Source organism: Zonotrichia albicollis, chromosome 6, assembly GCF_047830755.1.
Source record: "Zonotrichia albicollis isolate bZonAlb1 chromosome 6, bZonAlb1.hap1, whole genome shotgun sequence".
In the NCBI taxonomy this organism is placed as follows: domain Eukaryota; kingdom Metazoa; phylum Chordata; class Aves; order Passeriformes; family Passerellidae; genus Zonotrichia; species Zonotrichia albicollis.
The window spans coordinates 10454170-10477388 of NC_133824.1; the positions used below are offsets into that span (position 1 = coordinate 10454170).

The 23219-nt window shown below is 39.4% G+C and overlaps 1 protein-coding gene across 1 annotated transcript in view; it reads right to left on the bottom strand.

The window, feature by feature from the left end:
- Positions 1–638: 638 nt before the first annotated feature.
- The window catches only part of KCNK13 (potassium two pore domain channel subfamily K member 13), a 58379-nt gene continuing 35798 nt past the window's right edge, over positions 639–23219 (bottom strand). Inside the window, exon 2 of the mRNA XM_074542492.1 lies at positions 639–9701. Within this exon, the coding sequence (XP_074398593.1) occupies positions 8809–9701 (893 nt within the window). The 3' untranslated portion in view covers positions 639–8808. The remainder of the gene's footprint in view (positions 9702–23219) is intronic.

Sequence of the window (23219 nt, forward strand, 5' to 3'; positions counted from 1 at the left end):
CCAGCCCGGCCGCCATTGCCGCGTGAGGGAGGCCGCGCTCGCCCCGCAGCGCCCCCTGCCGACGCAGGGAATCATCGCGCCCGCCCTGCCCAGCCAGGAGCCAGCAGCGCCCCCGCTGGCCGTGAGCGGAACTGCAGGGACGGGGCAGCGCCGCGCCCAGAGGGTTTCAGCGGGTCCCTGGTTGGGTTTGTGGTTGCTGCCACAGCTGCTGTTTGTTTGCCTTAGTAAAGAATACACACACTAGTAAAGAACTGTTATTCCTATCCCCATATCTTTGCTGGGAGCCTCTTAATTTCAAAGTTACAGGAATTCTGAGGGAAGGTTCCCTCCCTTGGCAGACATCAGTCTCTCAAAACCAAGACAATGTGTGAAAGCCAACCCAAGTCCTTCCATCTATTGCCAAAGTACTTTTGTATTTTTCAGCCTGAATTCTTCCAGGTGATCTTTCTATTAGTTTCATCTATTTCTGTAGCTCTGGGAACACAACTATTTTACAATATGCTTTATAATATGCTTTACAATATGCTTTTACAACTGTAAAAGGACAGAGTGGAGTTTTATGTTGCAGATTTGGCAAATCAAAGTTTACTTTTGTATAATTTTAAAATTTATCCACTGTCCCATCAACTAATCAGTTGTGCAAATTCCCTTGGGATCTGAAACGTAAATATTTTTAGCTCATATCTGACAGCCAGGAATAAAAATATTGCAGCTTATTGTTATTTACACTTGATGAAACTAACACCAAATGAGTGTAAAATTGATTGGGAAACAGTGTTCAGACAACAGTAGGTAGAGACCAATAGTTTCGTTTCAAACAGGAAGAAAGTATCGACTCGGTTTTGCAAAAATAGTGAGTCACTGTTTTTATTACTAACTTGGATGATGGAATACAGGACACAATTTTAGGTCTGAAGATGATTCCAGGCACTCAGGGTGGCAAAGATGCTGAAAGACTAGGATTCAAACCAATATGCATATGGGAAAGAGATCTGGTAAAACCAGAAGTAACTCAATAACCATCCATGAAAGTTGTACATTGGACTAATCACCTACATTATTGGAAGCACTGCAGTTTAGGTAACAGTTTTGAAAAAAAGAATTTGGCATTGATATTATATGAAAAACTGAAGATGAATCAACAGTGTTTTAAAATAGCAAGCATCAGTCCAGACACAGGAACAGCATAGGTAAGCAAGATGAGAAAAATAATCGTGCTGCTCCATGCTCTCTTAACAATATATTTTCTCTGTCTCTGTATCTCATTTTGAGCTCTGTACTTGAAGGAAAAGTGACCAAGAGATGAAGCACAATCTGGAGCACAGTAGAGCAATGGTAGAAAATGTCACATAAGGAAGGGGGTATTTCTAGCCTGAGATAGCAAAGACTGAGATGAGATATTGTAAAAAATACCTTCCTTTCAGAAAGGAGGGGAATATTCTGTTCTCCATATTCAGCAGGGCTCAAATGCAAACAATGTGCCTCAGCTGTAGCAAGGGAGAGATAAATTTAGTGCCCAGGAAAATGTTTAAAATTAAGATGCTCTGTCATAGGTTTGCAATAGGTTGCCTGGGACAACTGTGAAATCTCTAACACTGGAAATTCATTAGAAGCATCACAAAATTCTCCATTCTCTTATCATCATGAACTGTCGTTTGTGGATTCTAATTCCTGCTATTGCACTGACCTATTGTGTCAAACAAGGTGCTATTGCAAATGCATATGTGACCTATTGTGTCAGTGCTATTGCACTGACATGGTGCCAAACAAGGACCAAATCTTCTGCAAATAGGGTGAACCATTTCTGTAGCTTCTGTTGTTCATGCACAGGGCCTTAAAGCCTTAGGAATTCAAAGAAGGTATAAGAGTGAAAGCCAAGGATAGAACCGTGAACAAAGAAGTTTAAATCCTGGCAGATTAAAGGGATTTTTTTTTCAGAGATGCTAAAATATCACAACACTTGTTGTTTACCCTTTGCATCTATGCTGCAATCTGAGGAGGTGTAAGCTCTGTTTGACACCTTCTCAGCTGATGGGGCATTCAGAACTCTCTGTGCCTCACTTGCTTTTCCTCCTGACTTGCTTTGTGTGGTACATATACCATGGTATATTTGGCTAACAGAAGAATTTGATGAACTAAGAAAAAAAGTAAATGTAAAGAAAAAAAAAAGAGGGAGAAAGGTCACTCTGCTGGTGAGGGCTGAGAACAGAAAGCTGAGGGAAAGAACAAGATGACACAAGCAGTCAGCATAAAGCAACTCTCCCTTTCTTTACCCTTGCAAAACTGCAGGAATTTTCATGGAAAATGTGTTATTTGTTAGAGTTTTTTCAGCTGATGAAATGAATGACTATCAAACAATTCTTAGAAATAATAATCTAGGTACTTTCAATTTTAAATTGGTCTTCTTTAGAAGTAGATGATTATTTTGTAGACCAAAAAAAGGTTCCTGGGCAATAACTTATTGCAGAACACAGCACTGCATGAGTAAATTAGTATTTGCACAGCTGATGGTAACAGCAAAGCAAAAGGCTAGTCACATTTCTTTGGATTATTTTGTAAAGTGAAATTAATACTTGTGAAAAATGCCAGATAAAGAATCCAGAAGCAAAGTCTCCATTGATTTCAGCAGAGCAGAATCCATTCTTGAATCCAGCCAAATGCAATGTGTAGAGCCAAAGTGCCATGGATTGCCAATAGGATCCTGCCTAGGAGTCTATTGCAGACAGACTGACCTTCTCAGGCCCTGCCATCTCAAATAGGACTGCCAACAATAATGATACCTAGGGATCAAAATACCCATCTGCTGCTTATGAGGCTGAGAAAAGCAGCAGTCTGGGTGCTATTTACAAAGAAATTTGTTTAACTTAGAGCTAAGTATTTGCCCAAATGTAATGGTGCAGAGGAAGGTCTGTCACTTTCTCTTGGCAGGGTGTTGTTCAGTCAGTACACTGACTGTACACTGACTGTGAACAGAGTGCTGAAGAAGCATCACCCAGCAAACGCTACAGATGGGCAGGAACTAGCTAGGCCTGCTTTGGAAAGGGGTGACAGGATGGCATCCAGAGGCATCTTCCATAGCAGATTATTCTGTGCATCTCTGAAATGGTGTTCTGGACAGCATTCTGTCTGTCTAGTTCTGGCCCTGGGCACTAAGTTCAGACAGCAGGACACCCAGAGGTTCATGGCCAGCAATTGCTGCTACTGCAGCACTAAGGACTCTTCTGGACACCACTCAGTGTCTCCCTGACCATTGCAGAGATGAGAACAATGGTGAGTCCAGCCTTTTGAATGCTAACAAACTTAGAACAGCACCCACTGCTCAGACCATCAGCTCATTGCCTCATTTAAACAGAGAAACAAATGCAACTCTAAAGTGCTTTCATTTGAGCTGTGGCTACTGCCTAATAAGACCAAACCTCTTTGGTGAGTTGGAGAAATTACTCTGATGTAAACTTGAGTTAGGATAAAGAGGAGGATTTCTGCAGCTCCAAGCAATACACGTAAAGATTATGTAAAGTCATTTTCATTTTTCTTCATGTGCATCTTTTTCTTCTAAAGATATGAAAAAAGCAAGGTTAAATTTTCTCAGATAAGACAAACAGAAAACACTGACAGTGTTCTATGGCTTTAAAAGGAGGAATAACTTTGAAAAGCATTTTGAAAGATAACATTTGTGAAAACAAAGCCATCTTGCCCTACTGGGAGCTTCTGTATGTACCTAATAGGAAATCCATATGAGTCCAGAAATTGCACCCTTGCTTGGAAAGAGTTGATTCTGCCTTTCATCAAGCTTCCCCTTTATAGAAAGCTAGACAGCCTGTGGAGAATAATATTTCATTTAAAACATATCTCACTATTGTGCCTCCCAAAATCTTTGCAAATTTAAATTTATTCTATTATCACAAATAATTAAAAATAATGAAAACTGAAGACATATATTAGAATGAAACTAAAAAATCAAAATATAACATAGTGTATTTTTTCTATAAGTTTGTTCTTAGACTTACCTATGCTCTTATAAGTCTGCAGTCATGTGGGTTTTGTGTGGTTTTACATAAAACAGCTCTATAAACACAAGCTATATCAAAAAGCTTCTGACTACTTGGATATGAAGAGTCCTTCTTTGTGATCATAATTTCTCTTAAATCTAATAAGAAATAAGACTATGTTGGTTCACCTTGATGAACAATGGCTTTCATTTTCCTAGTGAAATGTGACCTTTTAGTAATAAGCAGAGTATTGAGTAGATATTGTTGCCAATGCCCATAGATGTTTGGAAAATAAGGAGTAGGGAAGGGATTATGTTCTTCTTTCCTGGATTAAGCATAAAAGTACTGTGAAAATTCTCAAACAGACACATTGTACTTGTGTATTTGGCAGTATTTTCTGCCCAGGGGAAAGAAAACACTTGGTGATTCTCCACAGCTTGTACATGAAATTAGATAAAATAACTGTACTATTTCTTGAAGGATCTAAGAAAGCGCTGTGTTAGCCCAGTGTTAGTAGCCTAAATTAAAACAACAGAAGATTCCAGCTGTATTGCTTGAAAATGCTGACCCTTCTCTAAGCTAAGGCTCACTCAGCTTCTGTTCCCAGACTAGGGATATCAGGGGGTCACACAAAGAGTTCCACTTTCACAGCTGTTGGAGAAGAGTCATCCAAACAACTTAATATCCTCCACCTCCAGATAAAGTTTATTCAAATATAATATTAATCAAGAAGCTCTTTTCCCAACCTAACCTCTTTCTCTTGATCAATTCAGTCAGAGAAATGAAGCTGCTTTATTTTTTATGCCTAGCCCAACCTTCTCTTTGTTCTTCAATTTGTAAATGTGTCAAATATAATTAAAACTGACAGAGGCCAAGAGTAAATCAAACAAAATGTAAACATTGTTTGTGTTATTTGGTTGATGCAAAGCTTTCACCATAAAATGCTTTTAGATAAATTAATTCAGCTATTAGAGTGCTGCAGCACGGAAACTTTGCTCCAACACTTTGAACTTTCCAGGGATACTGTCAGGTCATCTTAGATTCAAAACCTAATACATGGTTGGGGTCCTGAAATTGCCTAAGGGAATCAGGAACCTGACTTCTACTGAAAGTTGCTGTGTGATGGGAAGTTAATTGACTTCCAGCAGGACTTAAATGCCGTTGAAGAGTCTATCCATGTCCTTGCAAAAAGCAGCCCATGTCCTTCATGGACATAAATGAATGTAACTGCTTTCACACCCACCTATCAGCAAAGTGCCTGATGCACACATTTTACAAAACCTAAACAAGACAGAAAACCCTCAGAGCCACCCCTACTTTTATTTGATTGTATTTTGGTTAGCACTAAATATTTCCTTTCAATGTAAAAAAATTATAGTGTTCAATAATGATATTATTAAGTAGTGGCATAATGATAAGGTTATATTTCAGCAGATTATTCCATTAAGGACTTTCAATTTCAGCCTGGCAGGCCGCGACCTGTAGTTTAACCCACTGGTTTTAGTGGTACTCCTGATCTTTTAAAGTGCAGATGCAGAATCTCAATGTATTCAAGATTTTCCCCCAGTCATTTTTGCCTTAAAAACCTCATCCCTATATCTCAATAGCCACCATGAAAATTCATGGCAAGTAACAGAGAAACTCAGTACTTTTGAAAACAGATTTCTGTCTTATTGACTGAGATTTTAGTGTTAAGCAATATGGCATCAAGATTTGCACAGCTTTGAAAATAGATTCCTGACTATTTCCTTTAATTCCTCAATCACTACTTTAAAAAGCAATGAAATAAATGTGATGTTATTCATATTTTTATTGTAATTTATTTTCACACAGGATGGGCATTTTTCATCCCTGCATTAAATCCTGCTTTTTTTTTTTGTATGTGTACATCTGTATCTCCACTTGTTTTGCAAATTTAATATCTTGATATTAAAATATAATATTATAGCTCATTATAATCAGAGCTTTTGGGGATTTCTCTCTTCAAGGCCTTTACTAAAAGAACTGTAATACCATGGGACTGTAGTCAGAAATCTCTCTCTCTGATCTTAAAAGTCTTATTTATCCAGAGATATTCTCTAAGAATTCTACAGTCTCCTTGGCAAAGTTACCTCATTCAATGCTGAGTGTGGCTGCCATAAGGGGAACTCAATGACAAAGTGAGAGGTTTCTTAGGGACAGGATGATGTCATGGTACAAGATGGCACAGGGATAGAATGTGCTGGTCCTTCATCTCTGACAATTGACATCTGTATAGAGATGATTATTGCAGCTATTCCCTCGTTATCTTCAGTGGACATGACATCCAACCACAAAACCAGTGCAGAGATCTTGCACCTGGCAGGGCTGACCTGTCTGAGTGAGCAGGTCAGGGCTGATCAATGAAAACAGAGCTAGTGTACACTGAAGATCCCTCACAGCCTTGCCAAGTCTCTTGAATAAAGATTATGTATTAGTCCCTTGCTTTTATAACCATAGATGTGTTCAGACTTATTGAAAATAGCTGACAAAGATTCCTTTGTGGTGATGAGAAACCAGCATTGGTTACCAGAAAGAATGGAACAGAGCCACACAACTGTCTCATGTCTTGAAACCATCTGAAGATCCTCTTAATAGTTGCTGAAGCAATAGTATAGGTTAAATCCTATACTATTTCTGCTAGTTGGCAGAGAAATACATCAATAACAATGAGATCTTAGGCTTACAGGAAATGAACAGATATGTTTCTGAATGAATTTGGAAAGAAGGATACAGAGTAGTACTTCTCTGCTTTATAGCCAAGTATTTTTATTCAATGAGATTAAGACAAAGAAGGCCTTGAGATTAAAAAAAAAAAAAAAGTTGAACAGTGTAATGAATCTTGGGTATTATAATTTCATCTTAAATAGCTCAGTAGCAATTTTTGCTAAAACATACTCCCCTCCAAAAAACCAAACAAAACTGCATTTCTCACAAAAGTTAGGTTTGGAAGCTGATTCAGATTTTACATGGATGCAAATGTGAAAGGACACTGTTAAAAACTATTCCATTGCTGCACAGATTAGCTGACAGATATCAGAATTTGGACTTCAATTTGAAGCTTTCCTTGTAATTAAGAACAGCAGGATTTGACTTAAATCAGGAATTTTACCCCTAATAACGTTAAAAGAGCTTGCGATTTTTTCACTAGTTAAGTACATTTGTTGAATATCTTGGGTAGCTTATTATATTAAAGGATTCCAAGCTTTTGTTTTCAAATTCAAATATTGATAAAATTAGTATAAAAATGTTATTCTACAATATTAGAAACCTAAGTGAAAGAACTTTAGGCCAGAATGAAGAAAAAGAATTAACTCCTAACACAAATTAGACTGAAAAGGCAATCTGCATTGTTCTGTATGAGAGAACCACATAATGATGTTCTAAATTTCCTAATATTGCAGTATTCTGAAAGGCTTTCCAGCTATGAGAAAACATTTAGTCCTGATGCATATACTACTCTTTCCAGGGGACAGGGTCCTTTGTGACCAGTTCTGCTTATTTACACTCTTGTATATTGTTTAGCTTTAATGTGTTGCAAATTGAAAGAAGAACCAGGAATTCAGCCCAGTCTTCCTTAAATTCTTGCTAGATTTTATGTTAATTTAATTCATTATTTCTCTAGCTACCTAATACAAAGGATGATTTCATTGTCATTTAAGATCACTTCTTTTCCTGTTTTCATGATCTTCTCACTGTTATTATTCTTCTCATTGAAATTTCCTTTCTAGTCATAATGAGCACTCAGAGCGTTTCATTGAGAAAAAACAAGGAATTAAAACATTTTCTATTTCCCTAATCAAGACACTGTCATTATTATCACTGAAAGCCAGGGAAACAGATGAAGAATGACAGAGTTACATGAAAGAGAAAAAGGACACTGCCAAAGTGATTCTGTGATCACAGTCATTTATAATAACACTCTGGATGCTGGCGTACTAATTGCATACTAATGCCTGTTGTGTAAACTCAGTTACTAGTTGCATTACAGATGCTGTGCTTCAGTCACAATTGAGGCAAATATGAACAGAAATTCAGAAAATCCTTGATTGCTGTTGTAGAATAATTCATACCACTCATCATCATGTCAATTTTCAATTTAATCTGACATTTTTTGAAGCAGAAAGCCACAGTGATTCAACTCTAGAAGAAAAAGTATCCTTGGAAAAGAACCATGTTTTGAAAATGAAGAAAATAAAAGTAGGATAAGTTTTTATTCTATCACTTTTGACAGTATCTTATTATAGGAAAGACTAAATAAATTTTAAAGGCAAAATTCTCTCCCCATTCACAGTACAACAGCTCCAGAATATACCTACCAACTTTCATACTATTTTCCATTAAATTAGATCTGCAATATCACAAAGGCTGATTCATCTTTTGGTCTCAGATAAGTCACTTCCAGGAAACAGGCATGATGAGAGTAAGACAGACAGCTCTAAACAATCTCTGAATTGAGAATGTGTTCAGTAGACACACTTTGTTTCTTCTCGTCTCACAGATTTCTTATCCTGAAATCTGTATGTCACATAATGGAGAAGAACAGGACATAGAAATTTTATCTGAAGGCTAAATTAAAATCCTCCTGCAGTAACCTGCTTGAGGAGCTGGGACTGGTTCAATGCAAAAACATTAAGTGACAGCCCCCAAAAAAGTCAAGAGGTCTTCCATCAGGAGGTATGCTCTCCACATGATCCCACCCTGAGGTGGTGCTCTCTCCCTAGCTATTTCACTTGATTCACGTTGTTTCAATACCTGTTGAAATGGTTCACACTGTTTCATTGCTATTACTGTCATTATTTCACCTATCCACACTTGTCTCTGCCAGTCTGTTATTCATAATTGCCAGGGCTCCAACCCCACCAGAGAATCCGTTTTGCTTCAAGTTGGAGCTCATTTGCCTTGGATACCCATTAGCAGTTTCTGACAGCTGTTTCTGCATGATAGCCAATGAGACTTTATTGGAGGCCAGGAAGTCTTTCATGGAGATCATCTCCCCTGACAGACGGCGTCCGTCTGTGTCGCTCTCGTTGACACCGTCGGTCTCGATGGAGATGTTCCTCCGGCTGCGCACATTTCCCGGCATCACCACGTTCCTCCGTGAACGAAATAATCTTCTTTGGCACCTGTGGCAGCACTTGCAGGCCAATTTCTTTAATATCCAGTTTATGGACTGCTTGATGACTATAGAGATCACATTAAATAAGGAATAGATGCAGCACACCCCCATGAGTATGAAGACAAAGTTGCCAAAGCGGTAAAGGCCCTGGCTCTCATACCTGACGTTCTGGCTACTGACCAGATCACCAAAACCAATGGTGCTGAAGGCCACAAAGCAGAAGTAAAGTGAGTCAAAGTAACTCCACCCTTCAATCGGTGTGTACATTGCAGAGGCACAGCAGGAAATGATGAGGGATGCTACACATAAAATCAGCATTACATAGTACACAGAGGGCTTCCAGCCCGCCAGGCTGTCCACTTCGGAGCTCCCCGAGCCCCGGCGGCCGTTGTGAGGGAGAACCCCTTTCCTCCTCAGCTGTCTCTCGTGGCAGGACTTCATCACGTAAGCTATGACCGTGATCAAGCGCTCCAGGAACAGGTTAAAGAACAAAATGGTCCCTGCACATCCTATAAGGCCGTAAAATATCAGAAAAATTTTGCCTCCAACGGTGGCTGGGGTGGTCATACCAAACCCTGGAAGACAAAAAGGAACAGTTGAAAAAATAAATCTGTAGGTGCCATGTTAGGACTTTTATCACATGCAAAATGGATGAACTGGTAGCAAATCTTCATGGTACAGCTCAGCTTTGAGAAAAAATACATTCTCCCCAGATGTCACCCACTTGTGCTTGACTATATCTGAGCTGTAAGGGGAAGGAACACATGCCAGCATTTCCTCCAGAATCAGAATGAAACAAAAAGCAGAACAAAACACATGGACAGGAAAAGAGAGTTTAGAGGAGGCCTGAATTTTGGTTTGGTTGCTAGGTTCACTCTTTCTGTCTTTGTGCTTTGGATTGCTTCCAGGCTTTGGGGTTATTGCAGCTGCTTTCTTCTGTCTGATCCTTTTCTGCACCATGGCTCTGTCCCAGGGGTGGCTCCCGCCTTTCACAGATCCATCTGCACCAAATCTTTGGAACACAAAGTGAAATTTCGGAGGTTCACTTGACTCCTGGTGGCAGTGCAGGTGGCACATCACCAAGCACTCAGCACCCACCGTAGTCTGGCTTTGGAAGCTCAGGCTGGGAGCACACACCAGGTGACAGCCCCTGGCAGGATCATCATGAGTGTCCCAGTAGGAGTTAAAGATGCCCTGCATCTGACTTGGCTGTCTGTCACTCATTAACAACCCCTTTTTAAATCAGCATTGCTGAAATTTTTCTACTTCTCTGTGTCCCACTCCATAGCTCAAGTCTGCATGTGGATCTTAATCTTATCAAAAGTCTCCTCTGATCTGATTCCCCGTAATGAGATTTCTTAGGCCAGAGGGGCTTCAGTCTACTCTCAAGTATTTCCCATCCTAAAGTCTGAAATTAGTAATTTTGTTTTGGTTAAAGCTGTTGATAAGACAATCTTGTTTTAAAAAGATATTACTAAAGAATAAAGAGTTGTCCAGAACATCACTGAGCAAATTGGAGTAACACTCATGACAAATCTTTGCTGGTGTTTTATTACGATTATTAACTGACCAACTAAGCAAAAACATTTTTGTTGACAGGACAGAAAAATCACAGGACTTTTAATTTCTCTTTGTAACTATGAGATGCTAATTATGAAATAAACACATCAGGCTCTGAGAAACAAAGGAAAATACAGTCAGTATGATATACTAGTACTTCAAAGACAAGAAAAGAGAAATGTGAAAAGACCATGTTTCCAACAGTGTCAAACTGCACCTCTCTTCCCATCACTTGGCAACCTGCTGCCAGCACAGATTCCTCTCTAATGCTGGCCCTGCCACACTGTGAAGTGTCAGCCCTCACTCTCACCCCTCCAGCTTGAGCCCCACTAACAACAGCTCCAAGCCTGGGCTCTCCAGGCTCTGCCCTGCACTTCTGCCTGCATCCACAATCTAACACCAAGTGGTCCTACAGGAGGCTCCAGCCTCCTCATTAAATTTCTTTGCTAGGGAGAGCTGGACTGCAGCTCTGTGGTGAGGAAAACAACATGACAAGTGACAAACCACAGACAAAACGTTCTTCACGACAAGAACTTTTTCCTGTTGTTGCCCTTGGCACACAAATATTTCCTCTTGCTTTCCACCCTCCCTTTCTGTTCCATGGTTTGATCTCTCTATAATTGTAGTTTTAATGCTTATTTTCAGTGCAAGCTGGCTTATATGCAAGTCATGACCTCCACCCTGTGGACAGACACAAAAAAACAATGGACAAGAGGAATCTCAGCAGCTGGTGAGGTCTGCCCAAAGAAGCTGTGGGGAGGGCAGTGAGGGGCTGCCATGTCCCTGCCCCAGCCTGTTCCTTGAGAATGGAAGCAGCTGAAGGCTGGGCAGAGATAGAAAGGTGGGGAGCCCCTGGCACAGGGTGAGCAGCATTTTGGGACTGGCAGGCATCTCCTACAGCATAAAACAAATGCCCTGGAAAGAGAAAGGCTCACGTTCCCAGAGGCTGCTCTAGGGATCCTGCCTCTGGCATCAGGGCCAGAGCCTGAACTCCTCAGGCTGTTTCTTTAGCTGACTGGATTTTGTTGCTGGGTTTGTCCTGCTACCCACTAGCAAAGGCTTTACAAAGGCATTCAATAGGCATTCCAGGGAACTATGGTGAATTATGAATAAATGACATAGTGAGCAATTAGAGCACCAGTGTGACCCGTAGAGCCCAACAGTAAAAGAGCAAGAAATTGCATTGCAGATTGGAAAGAAAATACAAAATGAAATTATGAAATCATATAAAAGAGGAAATAAAAGCAGTAGCTGACACTTGGAGACTATTTGAAAGTACAAAATTGCTTCTTGTGATGAAAAAAAAAAGATACAACTGCAGAAAAAAATGCTGGTGATTCTATGATAGGGGAGAATGCTGATTAAATTTAGTGATTTTTATTTTACAAGCTGGGTGATATTTCTTGAAAACACTGTTTCGAGTAGCAATTGAAATTATAGTTAATCTAGTGGAAATCAGATCACTCTGAGTTGGGAAAATAAAATGTTTTAAAGGTTCCAAAAGTGTTTCAATCAATTTGTTAGACATGTCTGCAGTGGCACTATTGATAGAAATGCGTGACAAATTCTAACTTCACCAGCCCAGCAGTAAAGGCAGCATTCTTAGTAAAAATTTCAGGATCTTATTTTGAAATCAGTATAATACTGATTTGCCTCTGTCCCATGATCCATTGACTTCTATAAATTAGTATGATCTTTCTTAATATTCAGCTGAACTGATCGAGTACATTCCTTAAGCTTCAATTTTTCTACAAATGTTGTGGTTTAGTTTTTTTTACCTATTGCTTAAGCAAGAATTCTGGCGCTTTTTTGTGAGTATTCATATTAATTCTGAATTTCTTTGTAGCAGATTTACTTTATTAGAAGCTGCAGGAAATTGAATTCCAAGTAGAGTCAGCAAAAGTTTTCTAAGCACTGCACATCTCCTATGGAAAACAAATCTTTAGATTTTGTTTTGGCAGCAAAATTTCTGTTATGAAGTCTGGTACTGCAAAGCACTCTAAAATTCACCTGTGTGTTCAGGTTATATTGTGTGGATATATTAAAAAAAACCAACTAAAAAGGGAAATAATATCAACAGCAGAATATAATCACTTGTCATTATTTCTTGAAGTTCTGGGTATAAATGGAGAAAAGCAAAAAGCTGTATTTCTTATCATTAGCCAGTTTGATAAGAAGGACTGAGGTCCAACGGGAAGTTCTCCAAAAGCAGAACCCTCCAACAGCAAACAGTGAATAATATCAAGCAAGTATTAATCTCAATCTAGTAAAAAGATTATATTGAAATCAAACAAGAGGAAAAAGGCATCAACTGCCTATTCCAGGCCAATATTAGGTAATTTCATCTTTTCTGCTGCAAACTGCTCCAGTGCTACCAGCTGCTGCAGGTGTTTCTCATGGGTCATTACCCACACTCATCTCTCTCTGCCTGGTGACACATGGTTTGGCATTTTATGTTTTAATTGTGGATGTCCTGACATTCACAGGTTACATTAATTAAAACTTCATTTCCTGGTGCAACTGGTGCTGTGAAAAAGTATGAGAAATGGTTCATCAGTCCTAATCCCTCATGAATGAAGCCCAGGGTGCCCCAAATAGCTTGGGTGTAGAGACTAGGACAGACATAGAGATTTCACAGTCAATTTTAGATCATGCAATTGGGTCTTTCTATTGTTCTGAAAAATATCTCTCTTTTCTGATAGGTCTGAACTGAATGTATGCAGTTCACTGCTCCTGCCCTTCCCACAAAGAGGAAGTAGTTAGAAAGAGGGGGCAACAATGAGTCATTGTGATGGTAGAAATATAAATATCAACACAAAACAGAATCCAGTTTAGCCTACAATGTGAGCTCTTTGTGATGCTGTGTCTGTACTCCTAATGTAGTTTATATTTATTTATTTTTCTCTGTCAGCTCAGTTTAGACACTCATTGGGGAAATGATGAATTTCCAGTGAAACAGACAATGGGTAATAATTGAGGTTCATGATAGGTGTGAACCAAACTAAACAGGACAAAGAGTTTCAACTGCAGTGAAAAAAAGATCAAGAAAAGTAACTAGTAAAGAGATATACAGGAAGACAGATACCTGCAAAGATGCTGACCCTCTTTTTTCAGACATATTCTGTACTGAACTTTCTACATAAGGGTGTTTTGTGCTTCTAAAAGAGACAGAAGAAATAACTCTAACAGAAGCTCTACTTCAAAGGCTTAGTTGAGAAAATGTTCTATACTTTGCACTGTTCCAACAATGTGCAGACACCAATACTTTGGCAAAACTCACTTCTGCCATGATAACCTCCTCTGCTGTTCTCTGAGCAGGATAAGTACTCCTGACAAAAATTCTCCCTTGTAGAGACTCCTGTAAGACCAGCTAAAGGACTCTCAAATCTTGTCACATCATTGCCTTCATGACACTGCTATGTCAGCAAGCTTGTAAAAGTGTCCTGTTCCAGAAAGGAAGGAGGACATTAAGTCCTTTCCAGAAAGAGAAGAAAAAGACTAATTTCTGTGAAGACTTCCACTGTATGAGAGGACACATTGATGGAAGCAGGCATGTGCTGTCACAGCTACCTGATGGTAACAAACATTCACTTAGGTCCCATTTTGATATGAAAAAATATCTTTAGTGCTGATGATTTTGCTAAGTCTATGCAGAAAAGCACACACACACATATGTATGCAGGCACCTCTGATTTCCCATCAGTGGATGATCACCATCTGAACTGTGCAGCTGGCTGGTGAGACATACATCCATGCATGTTCTCTTAAACATTAATTTCAGCATCTTGATCTTGTCTCTTATGAGGAAGGGAGAATGAACTAGCCATGAAACTTTCCTTTTATGGAAAAACTATTTGACAAAATAATATTTTATCAGGACAGTCTGAGATGTGGTATCATTTATTTAATTGCCAATGCTGTTTTCTTGTGCAGATGGCTAAGTGGTGAGGAAAGACTCATCCTGCCCAGGGAGGCAGGGACACATGGCTATAACAGCATTCCTTTGTGCTCTATGCCTTCTGCTCCCAGATTTGTCTGCCTGAGCAACCTCTGCAACTCCTGCCCAGCATCTCCTGCTCTCCAGAGCTGTAAAACCTGGAAATGTCTCCAGGGCTACTTGAGCTGAGTCATAACTGCAGACTGCTGTGATGAATGCTCAGCTGCTTGGAGACCTGGGACCTGCCCTGTGTGCTGCTGCAGCTGCTTCCATCTGTGCCAGAGTGCACCTGCTGTGCCATGCACAGGCAGGATGAGAGGGATGTAACCTCCTGCAGACCTCCTGGCAGAGTTCCGTCCATTCCAAAAGCAAAAACACTGATGCTGGAACTAATGGTGTAGGATTTCTTGATGAAACAACACATGTATGAGATCTTTTTCCCTCTCTAACCTGTTTGGAGACTCATCAGAGAGTGCTGACAGACAGCACTCTGGACACTGTTTCAGAGAGGCTGGAGATAATGATTTGAGGGCTGCATGGATGCCATGCTTGGTCTGTGCCATCACTGGGGCAGGAGCCTTGTGTAAGAGCTCAGGCATAACATTTCTTTCCCTCTGAGAAAAGGCTTCTGTCACCCCAAGCCTGTGACCAGGTGCAGGTTGGTGTCACACCAGGTGTGTTAATGGGACTTCAAGGTTAGAAATAGTAAAACCTTGGGTCTTCCCTGATTTGTTCTGCAAGGCATAAGAAAAACTGGTTTTGTGTTAGTGTGTGAAGCAATGTCTCTATTTAACATAGCAAAGTTCAGCTCACAGACAGTCACTCTTAAACCCTCTCTGGAGAGCTGGATGCCTGTTACTGCCCTTCTCTCATCTCCCATATGGAAACTGCATGTTCTGCCTTGAACAGAAACCCACCTTAAGAAAACTTCCAATGTTCAGAAATTTAAAAGATATAAGCAGAAGGAATGCTAAAGGGACAACATTAAATGAACTATATCATCAAAAAATCAATTTCAATAGACATCTTGACGGGTCTGTTGATAGTTCTGTTATCATGTCTGTGTAGTCCTTCAAGAATACATGACTGCAACTTTCATTATTGCAAGATTTTCACATAAGATAAATGGAAACCTTGCCATTCTGTTTTATATAGTTAAGGTTATATTTTATTTAAAGTTCACACGAGGTCTTCTATAAGAAATGTACACAGCCTTATTACAGCTGCTGTGTGATCATAAATTCAATCTATAAATGTTTTATGCCTACCTTCATGTTTCTGTTTATAATTTTTATATAGTTTTTGATGCTGGAGGTGCTAGATCTAGTGCCTTTCCATCACCCCTAGACAGATTTGTACCTCTGTACAGCTTTTGTGTTACTATACGGATAGAACAAAGTTCAGTTTTGAAATACCTTATTACTATTTTTGAATTTCATAACTTGTTGAACAGTCATTTAAAGATTTGTATTTAGCCTTAAAACACATAAACATTTATCTAATTAAATAATATACCTTGAATATTAAATACAATTTTTGTATTTAAAATACAATATATATATAAAAATTGTATTTAATATTCAATCATATTTTCCTTTTGGTATGTTGTATGAAAAGGCACTTGTGCCTGCATGTGCCTGGCTCCAAGACAAGCTCAAATCCTGTGCTCAAATGTGCTTAAGAGCTTCTGCCTTGGTATGGGCACAGTAATACTGACAAGTGGTAGTTCTGTGGACAAGGTTCATAACTGAAAAATATACAAAATTACATCCGAGTCAGATATATATACATATATATAAACCTTCTTTTTTTGAATAGAAACATTTCTGTTGAATAGTCTACTTTACTAACAAATAGCAGTAACTTCAAACCATAATTCATCTTGGCAGGATAATAGTTTATCTGAATTGTGAATCTAATTAACACTGTTTCAAGAGTTTCTTTGCAGCCATTCAGTCTGTGTAAGCATAATAACCCCAACTATCATGGAACAGGAACATAATACTGTGTACTCATTAAGCTATAAATTCATCTACTTTAAAATTTTCCTTTTTAAATCATACAAAGCTGCCTGCATTTCAAGAATTTTCAAAGGTTAGTTTTAAATTGCTTATTGTTACTTTATTGCTGACACATACAGCTTTTCTCTGGAATAAAGTTTCAGCATTTCTTCTCATTTAAGGGTAAAACTATGGGAAACAAGGCAGGCTTTTTGGCCTCCTCGGGGGAAAAAAACAAGTGGTGCCTGCTTGAATCTTCTTGGTAACCTGAGTTTGGGGACATACTGTTAGCAGCATCCCAATACAGGGGATTTTGTAAAATTAAAGCTCTTCCCTGGCTTTATATACCAACAATTTTAAGCAACAATGTCACTTGTGATTCAACTGAAGCAAAAATATCTCAGCTGTGAATATTAAGCTCAAAAAAGAAAAGTAAAGAAAAATAAATCTGCAGTATTACAGACTGTAAGGAAGTTGGACACAGATAAGAACTTATTTTTGATAAGTTGAAGAAGGAGTATATGTGCAGGTGTGTTTGTGTGTGATTACATTTTCCTAACCAATTTCAAGCCTTATCTGGATGTCAGAGAGGAAGTTTGGTAACCATTGCTACCAGAACAAGCACGTGCCAAGGGCCTCAGCAGGAAATAAAAACCTCATCCAGAAAATTAGTTTGGCCTGATGCTTGGATATATCAAACTAAAAGATAGATCAAAAGACCATGGCATAAAAACCAGTACAGATACAGCTTTAGTTTCTTGGAGACTGACAGAAAGCCCCAAAATGTTAGGAATAAAAGAAAAAAAAAAGCCATAGTACTCAAGCAGGTGCTGCAGGGACTACAAATATGAAGCAAAGCCCATGAGGTCACACCATATAGAAAAGGCTGGTGGTATTGTGTCTAATAAAGATTTTGAAATATTCCATATAAAAGCAGAAGCATATATTAACATCGTAATTAAAATTTAAAAAACTGGCAGATGATGGCAGACAACATTATCAGACATTTCAGTGAATATTCAGCACTGGACAAGTGCTTCTGAAGAAACGACAAATCTGAGAGTGGTTGTGATGAGCATATGATGACAAACTTTGACTTTGGTTTTATTAACTCTGAATTTTTTATCCATTAATCTGTGTCTCAAGAACCTGGAGTTATGAAGGGGACAAAGGCTATTTCTCCTTTTTTTTTTACATTTTGAAAGCAAATGTAAAAAAGGGAGGCCCTGATGGATGGACACTTGGGGAAAAAGTGTGAGGTTTTTCAAGCAATCACAGAACTACAGAACAGTCTGGGTTGGAAGGGGCCTTCCAAGATCATCTCATCCACTCCCCCTGTCATGGCCAGGGACACCTTCTGCCAGACCAGTTGCTCAACCTAAGTAATGCTGGGCTTCTCCAAAGACTATATCACCTTCCAAAAAAAGGCGTTTTTGGCACCAGGTGGAAAAATGTCAAGAGAAACTTAAGATACCATAACAAAGTCAAAAAAAAAATCAAAGAGATGTGACAATGGTAGAAAGCACAGTGAATTTTGGCTCAGTGAAAAGAGTAAGTCATTGCTGAAACCACGTGCTGGCTTCTAGCCACATAACAACAAGGTGTGTACCTTTGCTTTTGAAATGTCTGGCTTTTTCAAAGCGTAAAAGGATTTGCTAGAGTCCCTGGCCTAAATCTATTGCATATGTCCCTTCCTGTGAGGCCAGAGACGCTCTTTTAGTGACAGTTCTAAAGGTAAATGTCTGTAAGACAAGCATAAATTCAGTGATCAAGCCTACTCACATGATTTTAACAGGTCCAAACATTTATGTAAAGCAGGGAGGCCATTTGTAAAACATGACAGGGAGGCTCAATACTCTGCTACTCCAAATCCTCCACAGTAACTTTGGCTTGCTGTCTAAGTGTTGTGCCATTACAAATGTAAAAACACCCACAACACAATAGCTATTTCAAGGGCTGAATCTCTTCTCACCTATCTGGGTGATGATCAGTCCTGCTCTGTGCATATTCAGTGTCTCAGCATTTGCCTCACCCACACAAACAGTTAAACAAGGACAGGACAGGCGTGCAGAGGCGGGGAGAGCTGAATGAGATCTGAGATTATAGCAAGATGCTAAGGAGTAGTTAAAAGCTACAGAGCTAGGCATTTTCTGATATAACTGAACAAGTGATGGGCTATGGGCATCCCAAAATCAGACAGTGGCTAAGGCAGGAAGGGACCTCTGGAGACTGGCCAGTCCAGCCCCCTTACTCAGCAGAGCCTCCCTTGCACAGAGGTGCCCAGTTGGATGGGAATTCATCTGGAGGTTAACAGGGATCTCTGGCTTTCCAGTCAGATATTTATAGATTTGTGGAAATAAAAATCATACCTTAATGATGTCTGGAAACAGAAATGTTCACACATGCAAAGATAAAACTGCAGTGAAGCCTTTCAGAGGTAAAAGTGTGAAACTGTTTCTGAAACACTTCTGATTAAATGGCCCATAATAGATTTTGACATCTTTATTTAAAGATCTTAATTAAAATTATTTATTTCAAGAAATCTTTCTTTACTTTCTCTCTGGTTTATGAGATTTTTCTCTGCAAGTGGGTTAACTGAGTTAACAGCTTTTGTTTGGTGAGCAATGACTGCACTGCTGTTGGAAGCGCAAGCCATTCTAGAGAAGCTCTCCTCTCTGCCTGAGGTATCTGCATATCTGCAGCTACTATTTCCAACAAAATATTTGAGAGCCTCCAGGGAAAGTGAGCTCTTCTCTGATGACAATCCCTGAATGGAAATGATAAGGCTGAAAAATATAAGAGTAGAAACTCTGTGGGTGAAATGTCTGGCTGTACTTCTAAGAGGTTGCATGCACTCTGGAGTGCAGCACAGTGTGCTGCTCATTTTCTTGAAGCCTGAAGGTTGTGTCCTGGCCTTCATACTAAGGAACAGGGACTTCAGAATGGCCCATCTTTTCAAACATTAGTGTTTAAAGAAGGAAACCCTTTTTAAAATGCACAAAGAGAAATTTATCACAAGAATCATCCTAGAGATTTCAGATTATTTTTGAAGATAGCTTTCCCCAGTCTTTGGGAAGCTGTTAAACCCAGAAGCAGGAAGGTTCAGTGGTTGGCAGCTTATGTACAACACTCAGTTTTGTGAATACCCTTTTCACAGATGTGGCCTGGTTTACTTGATACTGTTAATGCTGATCAGACAAATAACTAAATTTAATTAAATTGTTTTTCACACTCTGCTTATGAAAATACTGAAGCTGAGAAAGCTTTTACTAAATATGTTTATCCAAAACCACAGTTGTATTGCCTCTTTAACTCATTGAGTATTCTTCCAGAGGAAGAAAAAATGCCCAATTTACTCCAAACACAATCTACTTGTAAATTTAAAAACCCTTGAAAAAATGACAAAATAAAGTCCTGGCTCTTTATAGAAGTTTTGAAGATGCTACTTGTACTAGTAATAGGTTTAAAGGCTTCTAACCTCATAGTTCACAGTACTTATTCCCCAGCTGAACAGCGTATTTTGCTTTGGAAAAGAAGCACATAATTAAATAACAGGATTTCTGAGGACTCCGAGTGTCCAGTGGCTAACTGTGTGAAAAGAAATCTGAAAGTTTTGAGGCCATTTATCAAGTCCTTTCTGCACTAGAAGGAGTCTGTGCTGTCTTTTGTCTCTCTATAATGGCTTCCTGGAAGCGAAGTCCAAAACAGTTTGCCACACATGAAAAGGCAAGAATGCTTTAATACAGCATATAATGTATATACTGAAAAATAGGTACAAAACCCTATGCCACAAAGGATTCTCTTCTAAAATAAAAACTTGTTAGTGAATTACTTGAAGAGACAGAGTCTATCAGACTCATGAAAGAAAGGTTTTTGAACTATACAGAAAAAAAAACATTTAGACAGGAGCTGAAGAAATTATTGCTTTCAAAGTCACAGCAACTTTTCTAACAGGTAGAGAAATAAGTCACATTCTCCAAATGAGTTTTAAATGAAGAGGAAAAGATTATGCTTTGATGTGAAGTTTTGAAAAAATTCTCAACACATACGATGAAGAATGATGCAGACAGAGAAAAATTAACCCTTTTTCAGCAGCAGAGGCAGACCACAGCTGCCAAACTCCCACAGGTGAAAAAGATAGGAAAAACCCTAAAACAAAAACCACACCAGACTGTTGTCAGGAGTATAACGTGACTTGAGCATGTATTAATATAAGAATGTTGAATGACCAAATTAGATGGTCCAGTACAAAAGTATTTTGTGAAATAACAAAAGGATTTTAAAAATTGGCTAGTAATTATTCCAAGGTACTTTGCTTCATCAAGGCTATTAGAGCTCCTGGGGTGCTGATACTTTAATGAAACTGGTGGTCAACCATGGTTGACTTGGTGATGCCACATTTTGCTGTGTGCTGTATTGATACCTTCCAGGACCTTTGGGAACACATGCAAATCTGTATCACACATATTGGACTTGACAAAACCCACCACTGTCCTTTCCTTTCTGCCCTTCTATGAAACGAAAATTGGCTGAAGTACTTTTTTATATACAAATATATATTTGTATATATTTAAAGATGTGATTTTAAAGTATGACTTTGAATAAAATCTTGCTTTTCAAGTGTCACAATCAATGTTTTCTAAAAAATGGTTAAAGAAAAACTAGCAAAAACATAAAATCACCCACCAGCTGTTTTGCAGTCCCAAGAGTTGTTTTGCTTACAAACATGACAGTAACATTCTTTACCAGATCTATGTCTGGGCTTGCTAAAATTTGTTTTTATATACTCTTGATATCTTTATGGCTTTATAATTTATCTTTCTCAAAAGCATTGTTAATAGTTCTCCTAACAGAAGAGCTGGAATGACCAGCTTTAGGTAATTCAAATGACCACTTGAGAGGGGGATTTCTGCAAACTTCATGAAGTTCAGCAAGGCCCAAGAGCAAGGACCTGTGCAGGTCAGGGGGATCCCAAGCACAAATACAGCCTGGGCAGAGAATGGATGGACATTAACCCTGGGGAGAAAGACCTGGTGGTGTTTGTGGATTAAAAGCTCAACATGACCTGGTGACTTGTGCTTGCAGTCCAGAAAGGCAACCAGATCCCAGGCTGAATCAAAGGATGTGTAACCAGCAGGCTGAGGGAGGTGCTTTTGCCTCTCTGCTCCTGTGAGACCCCACCTGGAATGCTGTGTCCAGCCCTGTGGTCCCCACACAAGAAGACATGGACCTGATGGAATGAGCCCAGAGGAGAGCCATTAAGTTGATCACTGGGCTGGAAGACCTCTTCTGGGAAGACAGGATGAGAGAGTTGGGGTGGTTCAGCCTAGAGAAGAAAAGGTTCTGGGGAGACCTTACAGCACCTCCCAGTACTTAAAGGGGTCTACACAGGAAAGCTGGAAAGAGACTTTTCAAAAGGGAATATAGGGATAGGACACAGAGGAAAGGCCTCAAATGGAAGGATAGCAGGTTTATATTAGATATTAGGAAGAAATGCTTAACTATAAGGGTGGTGAGACACTGGACAGCTTACCCAGAGAAGTTGTGGGCTACCCATTCCTGGAAATATTCAGGGCCAGACTGGATGGGGCTGGATGGAGCAGCCTGGTCTAGTGAAAACTGTTCTATCCCATGGCAGGGGAATCATAACTAGATGAGCTTTAAGATAATTTCCAACCAAAATCATTCAGTGATTCTATGAAATGATAAATCCTTCTGATTGAGAAATAAAGCATCCAATGTTGTCCAGTATTAAAAAGCATTTAAGGTATCTAGTGCAAAATCAAACATAAAATCCATCCTTGTTTGAACATTTAATGGCTATTCTGGTAGAGCATGCATAGTTCAGAGAAAGAGGAATGAAGATGTTTTCATGAGTGAATAGCAAATTAAACCCCATCCACCTGAGTAAATGGGCCCTGACAGGTGAAGATATGAAGATGCCCTGCCACCCTAAAAAAGTTTTCTTTTGTGTAAGATCTGTTATTGCCCATATAACACCAATAATAAGGTGTCACCAGACAGAAGATCTGAATATACTTGAACAACCTTTGGCTAGCAATGGCAGCTGCTTCATGTGTATGTTATAGCCAATTCCTGTTCTCTTCCTTCCATCCTCTGATCTGCAGTTTTCAATATCAGGACTTTTTCAACATCCATTTACAAGACTCACAACTGACAACACAATGTTTAAAGCTGAAGATGTCTTAGCAGACCTTCTACAGAAAACAGAACTCACAAAAACCCTGACACCCGGATTCAAAAAGTACCTCAGGAACTGGTCCAGCTGCTTGACCACCTGTGAGTCATTACCACATACCCCACACAGTATTTGGCGGTGCAGAAGGCCCAGCAATACCTTCACCTCCTTCCCAAATCCTAGGGGTAGGGGTGCAGTCCATGGATTACCGTGTCTGGTTAGACCTTCACTGGGCAGCTGAGCTTATTGGAAGTCATATTAATTTCCATTTCCATGTCTAGTAAACTTGTCTTGAACAAGACCTGCTGCTGGACAAAAGGTCCAAAAGCAGAGAAGATGCCTTCTAACACCCACATCCAATGACTGTGCATGCTGAGGGCGTACAAGGGGAATGGAC